Source organism: Saccopteryx leptura, chromosome 2 (assembly GCF_036850995.1).
Source record: "Saccopteryx leptura isolate mSacLep1 chromosome 2, mSacLep1_pri_phased_curated, whole genome shotgun sequence".
NCBI classification, from domain to species: domain Eukaryota; kingdom Metazoa; phylum Chordata; class Mammalia; order Chiroptera; family Emballonuridae; genus Saccopteryx; species Saccopteryx leptura.
Genome location: NC_089504.1, coordinates 10,731,148 through 10,744,134, shown reverse-complemented (window position 1 = coordinate 10,744,134; position 12,987 = coordinate 10,731,148). Strand labels below are relative to the sequence as shown.

The 12,987-nt window shown below is 38.9% G+C and overlaps 1 protein-coding gene across 2 annotated transcripts in view; it reads right to left on the bottom strand.

Annotated features, from left to right (window-relative positions):
- The window catches only part of NR6A1 (nuclear receptor subfamily 6 group A member 1), a 224,560-nt gene that overhangs the window by 174,117 nt on the left and 37,456 nt on the right, over nucleotides 1-12,987 (bottom strand). For both annotated transcript variants that reach the window (XM_066367183.1, XM_066367184.1), the window contains exon 2: nucleotides 5,574-5,615. In XM_066367183.1, the coding sequence (XP_066223280.1) occupies nucleotides 5,574-5,615 (42 nt within the window). The remainder of the gene's footprint in view (nucleotides 1-5,573; nucleotides 5,616-12,987) is intronic.

Here is a 12,987-nt window from a genome sequence, read left to right as displayed (position 1 = left end):
TCTGAGTATTTTTTTAAAATAAGCAGAGGGTGCCTGACCAGGTGGTGGCGCAGAACAGAGCGTAGACCTGGGATGCTGAGGACCCAGGTTCGAAACCCCAGGGTCAACAGCTAGAGCATGAGTTCATCCAGCTTGAGTCATAGACATGACCCCATGGTTGCTAGCTTGAGCCGAAAGGTTGCTGGCTTGAGCAAGGAGTCACTGGCTCAGCTGGAGCCCTCCGGTCAAGGTATGTACAAGAAGCAATGAATGAACAACTACAGTGCTGCAACAACGAGTTGATGCTTCTCATCTCTCTCCCTTCCTGTATGTCTGTCCCAGTCTCCCTCTCTCTCTAAAAATTAATTAGCAAAGGGTTAACCTCTTTAGTTTCATGAGAGGTTAAATAAATGGGTTGACAGATGGGGAAGGGGTCCAACACATTCTAACTGGCAACTAGATAGTAAAGAACCGTCTTGGCCAAAGTGGCCAGCAGTGTTTGAGCTCTGCCCTCTGAAGGAATTACTTAGGAAGCTGTAACTTACACCTGCTAACATCTGGAATGACTTATCTTTGTGTCATTAGGAAACACAGGCTAGCCTAATTTAATAAAATGCAGTTACAAGATCCCAAGAGTACAGAGAAACTGAGAATTTCAACATCATGCTGCATATCCTAGAATAGCATAAACTAGTATTTTACCATTTGCCAGGCATTATTCTTCACTTAACCCTCACAACAGCCCTACAAAGTAGGAGTAACTTTTTATTGTCCTCATTGTATAGAAAGAAACACTGAGGTACAGAGAGATGAAATAACAGCCAAAATTACAGAGCTAGTAAATATTAAAGTCAAGCAATCTTGAGCCAGACCTCATGCTCTTAATTCTACAGAGGTTTTGGCTTATATAGAAAGTTAAAGGGCTCAACTGAAATGCAGACAAATATTTATACAAAAACATGTTCACTGTGGCATTATTTATAATGTACAAAACACTGGAAGCAATATAAATTCTAACAATAGGAGAGTGGGTAAATAAATCATAGTCACGTTATTACAATAAAATATTATCCTGCCATTAAAAATATTTAGGAAAAATGTTTCATGACTTGAAATAATGCTCCCAATGTAATGCAGACGGTGGTGGTGGGGGAACAGGATACAAAATTGTATATATTATCACAATTCCTGTTTATTTATGTAAAAAAACAAGCTCAGACACAAACAGAAGGACATATTCTCAAAAAAGAACAAATGGCTATTTCCAGGTGGTGAGATTAGGGGTATTTATATTTTTCTTTTACTGTTTTCCATAATGAACATGCACTGACTTACTATCAATTTAAATAAAGGCAATTTTTTTCTCTTAATCACAAGCTATGCCAAGATCCTTAAGCAGTGGGTACAAACAGCCAAATTGCACCTAATCTAACTTCAAGCATTACTTTCCTTAAGACCCTTGACCATCAAACAATACAGTCAGCACAAACTAAAAAGAATGCTCATCTTTAACTATGGAAACTGATGAGTATTTTCAATTCTGGTCAATGGTTACTCTTATTATTTGTAGGATTATTTTATAAGAGAAATGGATTTAACTATTTACAGGTCAAAAACTCAAGAATGGCTTCGCTGAAAAAGATACGAAGGGACAAAAGTTTGACTTCGGAGGAAGAACAGCTGTTGCTAATCCAACTATTTACCCTTTGACCTTCTCTCTACCCAATGACTGAACAGTATCAATTGTTTTCCTGTATTATGTGCTGTTTACAATCCTTGAGAGGCATGAAAGGAATTAATAATTTAGCCTCAAAAGCTGACAGCCTTTATTGGGGAGCCCCTTTTCTGTGAGACAGAAATCAGATCAAGTAGCTGTCCTTAAGTCACAGGTCCCTTTACTGTTCCCGTTTTATAGCCTAATTGGCCCCCAAACATAAATCATTTCTCCTGTTTTAAGCAACAATGACTTCTGTTCTCTAACTTCCCTTGTATCAAGTCACTCCTTGTTCTCTTGAGTTTTACAACTACACGGTAAATACGATGGCCGAGGAAAAAACTTGGGGAGCAGGGTAGACTGGGGTTATTTGGAAACAGAAGCACAGAAAGGTTATGCTGTTTTGAACTTCTCTTGACCTTTGACTGCCCTTGTCCCTAGCTTATGCTAATTGGCAGGGTACAGAGATGCTTCTGTAGAAATGAACTTAGCCTGAACCTGTGCCCTAACATTGGACTCCAGGAAGGCCAGGAATCATAGCAAGGCAGCCAGAGTGTGAAGAGCCGCCCATATTCTAAACATGACTACCTGTCTACTCTATCACAGAAAAGGTGCCCCCCAAAAAGGCCATTTAAATTGGACAAAGCCAGTCATTCCTCATCTAGTTCCAACACATCCCACCTGTTGTCCCAAACTTACTGTCTACAACCACTGCCGGGCACAATGGGAAATCAGCAACAATGGTATTTCCTGTTCCAAAATAAGCAAGAATGAGCAGGCTTTCCCTATCAGGAATTCGAGGATTAGTGGGACCACTATATGCCAAGATGTATCACAAAGAAATCCCTATTCTCAACATTATGTGAAAAAGACATGAAGTATTAACACAAGAGAAGCCAAGGAATGTGCAGTATCAGCAACTACAACCAACTGAACACAACACAGATCATCTTAGTCTTGAGATTTCCTAACACTCAGGAGGGCAGAGCGTGCTCATTTAAACCCCAAGACTGGTTCAAGTTGAAATGATAAATTTATTTCTGCCCATTTATTATTACAATATAAAAGATCTTCATTTGCCCTGGCCAGTTGGCTCAGCGGTAGAATGTCAGCCTGGCGTGTAGGGGACCGGGGTTCGATTCCCGGCCAGGGCACACAGGAGAAGCGCCCATTTGCTTCTCCACCCCCACCCCTTCCTCTCTGTCTCTCTCTTCCCCTCCCGCAGCCAAGGCTCCATTGGAGCAAAGATGGCCCGGGCGCTGGGGATGGCTCCTTGGCCTCTGCCCCAGGCGCTGGAGTGGCTCTGGTCGTGGCAGAGCGACCCCCCCCCCCAAGGGGCAGAGCATCGCCCCCTGGTGGGCGTGCTGGGTGGATCCTGGTCGGGCGCATGCGGGAGTCTGTCTGACTGTCTCTCCCCGGTTCCAGCTTCAGAAAAATACAAAAAAAAAAAGATCTTCATTTATTTCTTCAGAGAGAAAGAATAAAAACACTACTAACTTCACAAAGATAATGTGGAAATATATTAATACTATTAGCCACATAAGCTAAGCACAACTTTAAAAAAAAAGTGATTTGAAGGCTCTGGCCAGGCAGCACAATTGGTTAGAACATGTCCTGACATGCAGAGGTTGTGGGTTCAATCCCCACTCAGGGCACATACAGGAATCACCAATGACTGCATCAGTGAGTGGAACAACAAATCGATGTTTGCTTTTCTCGCTCTCTCTCCCCCCCCCATCCTCTCTCTCCAAAAATCAATAATTCATTCATTTTGTACTGATAAATAAAATAATTCAATATTGGTTCATTCTCATGGAATGGAAAGGTCTGTAAATCACCATATCTAACTAGGGATTCTACGCAGAAATGTTCAAAGAGTTAAAATTAGTTGGCCCAGAAAAAAGAATCATTAAATAATAATCTTATGAAAATAAGAAGGTCCTTTCGAAGAAGATGGGCATAATCTGTTTTCAATTGCTACTAAGTGCTCAAAAGGAGAGAAAGTTTAGGTACCATGTGCTAAATAAGGTTTAAAAAACGTTTTTTTCAAATAATTTCAGAGAAGAAAAAATTTTCCGACAGTTAATACATGAAGGCAGATCCTAGACTTATTCGTGTATCTGCAGAGCACAGAAATGGGCCTAGAGCAGAGAGGACATTCAGTATTTGAGTTTTCAATTATCTGATATATTTTATGGGTAGTTCTGTCTGAAAGATTCTCAATGTCTTTTCTAGTTTCAAAAATGCTTCTAAGAAAGAACCATAACTTAACCTTGGCCAGTTTGCTCAGTGGATAGAGCATCGGCCTGGCGTAAGGACATCCTGGGTTTGATTCCCAGTCAAGGCACATATGAAACACAATCATCTGCTCCTCCCCCCTCCTCCTCTCCCTCCCTTTGCTCTCCCTCTCCCCCTCCACAGCCAGTGGCTCAACTGGTTTGAGTGTTGGCCCCACATCAGCCCCAGGTGGGGGTTGCCAGGTGGATCCCAGTCTGGCCACACGCGAGGCCCTGTCTCACTGTCTCTCCTCCTTTCACTTAAAAAAAATTTTTAAATAAAAAAAATAATAAAAAACCATAACTCAAGAATTAGCTTTTCCTCCTCTTAAATAAAGGCTATTTATAATAGAACAAAAAGAAAATAGTACATTTACTTACAGATTCTGGAATTTCAGGTCACAGGGCAGCATAAACTGAGCCTATACACCTACAAAACTGACTCTGAACTTTCCAACTTCTAGAAAGACAAATCTATTTCCCTAGTTTTTGGTAAGCATTGTGAGATTTAGTTTGTTGTACCTGTTCAATAAATATCAAATGTAGTGTCTCAATGATAAATTCAAAAATTAAGGAGTAAAACGAAGACTAGAGGGATATGATGGAATTTTCTGTCATCAGAACTGGGCAACCAGAAGCTAGACCAGCAAGTGGGAGTCAAGTTGAGAAGAGGGATTCAAGTAGCAAGTAAACTGTTTAAACACCACAACTTTGAAAGTCCTTTGCAATCCTGAATGTTTGGGCCACACCATTCACCAAACATGCCACATCCCTTCTTGCCCTCCTGTGCTTCCTCCTCCTTCTCCAACAGCAGATTGGTGACAAAACCAGCCGCATGACCCTAAAAAGCACCAGAATTAAAAAAGTAATTCTAGATCATCTCATGGGTTCTCAATCTAAATTACCACTAGACCTTTTGGAATTATAACAAAATAAGCTCTGTATACGCTGGATATTCCCATGCCCTATTTCTAATAGTTACAACAATATCCCAGAATGATGTATGCCACATTTTAGAGCACTGGAAACACAAATCATCTATGATCAAGACGTACATAGTCCTGAAAAACATCATTTAATTAGACCTTGAAATGGTTACCCTCCTATCTTAAGAATATAGATGAACGTGCTTCAGAAATTAACTCTGGTATAAATGTTATCAATTTTAAATATCCAAACCAAGCACAATCCTTGTTTAAAAGAAATCATGTCAAAACTAGTCAATACTTTAGAACAGTGGTTGTGGGTATATGGTTGCACGTACGCATAAATGAAAGCACAATTGTTGTTGTTACTAGTTCCACGGGAGGGTGAATGGACAAGGCAAGGAGATCAGAATCAAACAGAAATTTCCCGCAAACCAGCTCTCTATGAAATGGCTGGATCTTGGCCACTGAATAATATCAAAAGAAAAGAAACAATAGCTAGAAAAAATATAATGCCCTCCCCCATAAGTATAAGTTAAAATGAAAATAAATCTAAGTCAATAAGGCCTATCGATGACACTTTAAATTATACATTAAAAAGTACACACACACACACACACACACACACACACACACACACACTTTAATCACAAACACTGGGGAATATTCAGAACTTACTAGTGCCTGGGTCGAGCTCTGTCAATTCATCCTGACAAAAACCTAAAGAGAAAACAATAGGGAAAAAGGATTACGATTTGTGAATTACTCCAAGGTGACTCCAACTATGAAAAGTAAATTATCATACAGTATAAAAAGAAATCCAGCCTGTCCTGTGGTAGCACAATGAATAAAGCATTCGACCTGGAATGCTGAGGTTACTGGTTCAAAACCCTGGGCCTGATGACGTCAGAGAAATGGCGTCGTAAGGAGCGATACCAATAAATCTCCCCAAAAATTCAACAAGATCTTCAACCAGAGACAGAAAAATCAATCCTTGGAGCCTCCAGCAGCTCCACACTAAACGCAAGGTACTATCAACAAAACCACCCTCAGATGCCATTAAGGAAAAGGAAATCGAATATCATGGATACAAAAGACAGAGAGGTAGCACAGATAGATGAGAAAAATCTATGGAGAAAAAATTTAATATATTGTAAACCTTGGAGCTAAATGACAGAATTTAAAATAGAAATCCTAAAAAGACCCGTGCGCCGCGCCCCCACTCAGTGGCGGGGACCGAGCCGCGGTGCTCCGCTGAGACAGATGCCCCTCCGCTGGTGGAGCTCGGGGAGACCTACAGGCGTGCGGGACTACGAGGTCGACCTCACCCGGTTTCCTACGGAAATGAGGGAAAACCGCTGAGGAGCGATGAGGCGCGCCCCCGGGGCCTGACTCAGGTTGATAAGACTGGATGAGGAATGGCTAATTTGCTGTTTGCAAGCTTCAGTGAGCAAAACTTCTGAAGATTTCAAGGAATCCAGCCCACAACATTGGCATTTTGGGATGACACTCTAACCAACTGATCTAACCGCCAGGGCCCTGCTGCAGTTTATAAGAAGCAGGCGAAAGAGGTTGTGTTCACCTCCTGAATCCTCATGGTGTCAGTGGTGATTGATGAAAGATCCCTGAGGAGAAGTTTAATCTCAAAATAAGAGCCTTAGCCTGGCCTGTGGTGGCGCAGTGGTTAGAGTGTCGACCTAGAATGCTGAGGTCACTGATTTCGGACCCTGCGCTTGCCTGATCAAGGCACAGAGGACAAGCAAGGAGCAAGCAGTGAACAACTAAAATGAAGCAATTATGAGTTGATACTTCTCACCCCCACCCCGTGTAAAATCAATAAATAAAGACTTTAAAAAATTAAAATTAAAAAAATTAAAAATAAAAATAAAAATCCTAAAAATACTCAGAGATATACAAAAAAACACAGAAAGGCAATTTAAGGAGCTCAGAAAACAACTCAACCAACACAAAGAATATATTACCAAGGAAATTGAAACTATAAAAACAAATCAAACAGAGATGAAAAACTCCATTCACGAGCTGAAAAATGAGCTTAGCTAATAGAACAGGCCAGACAGAAGGTAGGATTAGTGAAACAGAAGACAAGCAACTGGAGGCACAACAGAGAGAAGAAGAAAGAGACTCAAAAATTTTAAAAAATGAGAAAGCCCTACAGGAATTGTCTGACTCCATCAAAAAGAATAACATAAGAATAATAGGTATATCAGAGGGAAAAGAGAGAGAAAATGGAATGGAGAACATATTCAAACAAATAATAGATGAGAACTTCCCAAGCCTGTGGAAAGAACTAAAGCCTCAAATTCAAGAAGCAAACAGAACTACGAGTTTTCTTAACCCCAACAAACCTACTCCAAGGCACATCATAATGAAACTGGCACAAACTAACGACAAGGAAAAAATTCTCAAGGCAGCCAGGGAAAAGAAGAATACAACATATAAAGGAAGGCCTATTAGATTATCATCAGATTTCTCAGCAGAAACTCTACAAGCTAGAAGAGAGTGGACCCCAATATTTAAAGCCCTGAAAGAGAGGAACTTTCAGCTAAGAATACTATACCCATCAAAGCTATCCTTCAAGTACGAAGGAGAAATAAAAACATTCACAGATGCAGAAAAAGATGAGGGAATCTATCATCAGAAAACCCCCACTCCAGGAATTACTAAACGGGGTTTTCCAACCAGATATAAAAAAAAAAAAAAAAAAACACAAGTAAAAGCAACACCAAGAAAACAATAAAACCAAATTTAAACTGTGACAACAACAAAAAAAGGGGGGGAGGGGAGAGGACGGAAATTAACAGTAGCAAAGGACTATGGAGTACAGAAGTACTTACAAGATAGTGCATCACAATGAACAAGGTAGGAACCCTTTTCATTACTTAATGGTAACCACCCTTAAAAAAACCACCACAGAAGCACATGATTTAAAAAAGATAGCAACAGAGGAAAGAAGTATGGAATACAACCAAACAAAAACAAGGATAGAAAAACAAGAGAAGAATCAAACAAGACACTAAACTGACAGAAAGCAATGTATAAAATGGCAATAGGGAACCAACAAGTATCAATGATTACACTAAATGTAAACGGATTAACTCACCAATAAAAAGGCACAGAGTAGCAGAATGGATTAAAAAAGAAAATCCAACTGTATGCTGCCTACAAGAAACTCATCTAAGCAACAAGGATAAAAACAAATTCAAAGTGAAAGGCTGGAAAACAATACTCCAAGCAAATAACATCCAAAAAAAAGCAGGCGTAGCAATACTCATATCTGATAATGCTGACTACAAGACAGCAAAAGTACTGAGACAAAAATGGTCATAATGATTAAGGGGACGCTGAATCAAGAAGACATAACAATTCTTAATATATATGCACCAAACCAAGGAGCACCAAAATATATAAGACAGCTACTTATTGACCTTAAAACAAAAAATGACAAAAATACAATCATACTTGGAGACCTCAATATACCGCTGACGGCTCTAGATCGGTCATCCAAACAGAGACTCAATAAAGATATATTGGCCTTAAACAAAACACTAGAGCACCTGGATATAATAGACATCTACAGGGTATTTCATCCCAAAGTGACAGAGTATACATTTTTCTCCAGTGTACACGGATCATTCTCAAGAATTGACCATATGTTGGGCCACAAAAATAACATTAGCAAATTCAGAAAAATCAAAGTTGTACCAAGCATATTGTCTTTTCTTTTTTTTTTTTTTTTTTTGTATTTTTCTGAAGCTGGAAAGGGGGAGGCAGTCAGACAGACTCCTGCATGCGCCCGACCGGGATCCACACGGCACGCCCACCAGGGGGCGATGCTCTGCCCATCTGGGGCATCGCTCCATCATGACCAGAGCCACTCCAGCACCTGGGGCAGAGGCCAAGGAACCATCCCCATCGGCTGAGCCATCTTTTGCTCCAATGGAGCCCCGGCCGCGGGAGGGGAAGAGAGAGACAGAGAGGAAGGAGAGGGGGAGGGGTGGAGAAGCAGATGGGCGCCCCACCTGTGTGCCCTGGCCGGGAATCGAACCCGGGACTTCTGCACGCCAGGCCGATGCTCTACCACTGAGCCAACCGGACAGGGCCCCAAGCATATTTTTTGATCATAAAGCCTTAAAACTATAATTCAACTGCAAAAAAGAGGAAAAAAAACCCACAAAAATGTGGAAACTAAACAACATACTTTTAAAAAATGAATGGGTCAAAGAAGAAATAAGCGCAGAGATCAAAAGATACATACAGACGAATGAAAATGACAATACAACATATCAGAATCTATTGGATGCAGCAAAAGCAGTGATAAGAGGGAAGTTCATATCACTTCAGGCCTTTATGAACAAACAAGAGAGCCCAAGTGAACCACTTAACTTCACACCTTAAGGAACTGGAAAAAGAAGAACAAAGACAACCCAAAACCAGCCAAAGAAAGAACATAATAAAAATCAGAGCAGAAGTAAATGAAACAGGGAACAGGAAAACTAGAAAAAACTAATAGAGCAAGGAGCTGGTTCTTTGAAAAGATCAAAAAAATTGACAAACCCTTGGCAAGATTTACCAAGGAAAAAAGAGAAAGGACTCATATAAACAAAATCCAAAAGGAAAGAGGAGAAATCACCACGGATATCATAGATATACAAAGAATTATTGTAGAATACTATGAAAAACTTTATGCCACTAAATTCAACACTCTAGAAGAAATGGATAAATTCCTAGAACAATACAACCTTCCTAGGCTGAGTCAAGAAGAAGCACAAAGCCTAAACAGACCAATTAAGTAGGGAAGAAATAGAAAAAACTATTAAAAAAAACTCCCCAAAAATAAAAGTCCAAGCCCAGACGGTTATACTAGTGGAATTCTATCAAACATTCAAAGAAGACTTGGTTCCTATTCTACTCAAAGTCTTCCAAAAAATTGAAGAAGAAGCAATACTTCCAAACACATTTTATGAGGCCAACATAACCCTCATACCAAAACCAGGCAAGGAGGGCACAAAAAAAGAAAACTACAGACCAATATCTCTAATAAATACAGATGCTAAAATACTAAACAAAATACTAGCAACTTGAATACAACAACATATTTAAAAAATAATACATCATGATCAAGTGGGATTCATCTCAGAATCTCAAGGATGGTTCAACATACATAAAACAGTTAACATAATACACCCTTATCAGCAAAACAAAGAACAAAAACCACATGATCTTATCAATAAATGCAGAAAAGGCATTCGATAAAATACAACACAATTTTATGTTTAAGACTCTCAACAAAATGGGTATAGAAGGAAAATACCTCAACATGATAAAGGCCATATATGATAAACCATCAGCTAACATCATATTCAATGGCACAAAACTGAAGGTTTTCCCCCTTAAATCAGGAACAAGACAGGGTTGTCCACTCTCTCCACTCTTATTTAATGTGGTGCTAGAGGTTCTAGCCAGAGCAATCAGACAAGACAAAGAAATAAAAGGCATCCATATCGAAAAAGAAGAAGTAAAGGTATCACTTTTTGCAGATGACATGACCCTACTAAACATCGAAAACCCCAAAGAATCTACAAAAAGACTACTAGAAACAATAACCCAATACAGTAAGGTCACAGAATACAAAATTAACATACAAAAATCCATAGCCTTTCTATATGCCAACAATGAAACATTTGAGAACGAACTCAAAAAAAGAATCCCCTTCATGATTGCAACAAAAAAAATAAAATACCTAAGAATAAGCATAACAAAGAATGTAAAGGACCTATATAATGAAAACTACAAAGCATTGTTAAGGGAAATCGAAAAAGATACAATGAGATGGAAGAATATTCCTTGTTCTTGGATAGGAAGAATAAATATCAAGATGGCCATATTACCCAAAGCAATATACAAATTTAATGCAATTCCCATAAAAATTCCTATGACATTCTTTAAAGAAATGGAACAAAAAATCATCAGATTTATATGAAACTATAAAAAATCCCAAATAGCCAAAGCAATCCTAAAGAAAAAGAATGAAGCTGGGGGCATTACAATACCTGACTTCAAACTATATTATAGAGCCACAACAATCAAAACAGCATGGTATTGGCAGAAAAATAGACACTCAGACCAATGGAACAGAATAGAAAGTCCAGAAATAAAACCACATATATATGGTCAAATAATTTTTGATAAAGGGGCCAACAACTCACAATGGAGAAAAGAAAGCCTCTTCAACAAATGGTGCTGGGAAAACTGCAAAGCTACATGCAAAAGAATTAAACTTGACTACAATTTGTCCCATTGTACGAAAATTAATTCAAAATGGATCAAAGACCTAAATATAAGACCTGAAACAATAAAGTACATAGAAGAAGACATAGGTTCTAAACTCATGGACCTTGGTTTTGTTTTTTTTGGTGTTTTTTTTAAATAAATTTTTATTGATGTTAATGGGGTGACATCAATAAATCAGGGTACATATATTCAAAGGAAACATGTCCAGATTATCTTGGCATTCAATTATATTGCATACCCATCATCCAAAGTCAGATTGTCCTCTGTCACCTTTTATCTAGTTTTCTTTGTGCCTCTCCCCCTCACCCCTTCTCCTTCCCTCCGGCGCCCCCTTCTCCCCCACCCCCGGTAACCACGACACTCTTGTTCATGTCTCTTAGTCTCGTTTTTATGTCCCACCTATGTATGGAATCATGTAGTTCTTGTTTTTTTCTGATTTACTTATTTCACTCCGTATAAAGTTATCAAGATCTCACCATTTTGTTGTAAATGATCCAATGTCATCATTTCTTATGGCTGAGTAGTATTCCATAGTGTATATGTGCCACATCTTCTTTATCCAGTCTTCTATTGAAGGGCTTTTTGGTTGTTTCCATGTCCTGGCCACTGTGAACAATGCTGCAATGAACATGGGGCTACATGTGTCTTTACGTATCAATGTTTCTGAGTTTTGGGGGTATATACCCAGTAGAGGGATTGCTGGGTCATAAGGTAGTTCTATTTTCAGTTTTTTGAGGAACCACCATACTTTCTTCCATAATGGTTGTACTACTTTACATTCCCAACAGTGTATGAGGGTTCCTTTTTCTCCACAGCCTCTCCAACATTTGCTATTACCTGTCTTGCTAATAATAGCTAATCTAACAGGTGTGAGGTGGTATCGCATTGTAGTTTTGATTTGCATTTCTCTAATCACTAAAGAGGATGAGCATCTTTTCATATATCTGTTGGCCATTTGTATTTCTTCCTGGGAGAAGTGTCTGTTCATGTCCTCTTCCCATTTTTTTATTGGATTGTTTGTTGTTGAGTTTTATGAGTTCTTTGTATATTTTGGATATTAGGCCCTTATCTGAGCTGTTGTTTGAAAATATCATTTCCCATTTAGTTAGCTGTCTATTTTGTTGTCAGTTTCTCCTGCTGAGCAAAAACTTTTTAGTCTGATGTAGTCCCATTCATTTATCTTTGCCTTCATTTCTCTTGCCTTTGGAGTCAAATTCATAAAATGCTCTTTAAAACCCAGGTCCATGAGTTTAGTACCTATGTCTTCTTCTATGTACTTTATTGTTTCAGGTCTTATATTTAGGTCTTTGATCCATTTTGAATTAATTTTCATACAAGGGGACAAACTGCAGTCGAGTTTCATTCTTTTGCATGTGGCTTTCCAGTTTTCCCAGCACCATTTGTTGAAGAGGCTTTCTTTTCTCCATTGTGTGTTGTTGGCCCCTTTATCAAAAATTATTTGACCATATATATGTGGTTTTATTTCTGGACTTTCTATTCTGTTCCATTGGTCTGAGTGTCTATTTTTCTGCCAATACCATGCTGTTTTGATTGTTGTGGCTCTATAATATAGTTTGAAGTCAGGTATTATAATGCCCCCAGCTTCATTCTTTTTCCTTAGGATTGTTTTGGCTAATTGAGGTTTTTTATAGTTCCTTATAAATCTGATGATTTTTTGTTCCATTTCTTTAAAGAATGTCATAGGAATTTTTATGGGAATTGCATTAAATTTATATATTGCTCTGGGTAATATGGCCATCTTGATTATATTTATTCTTCC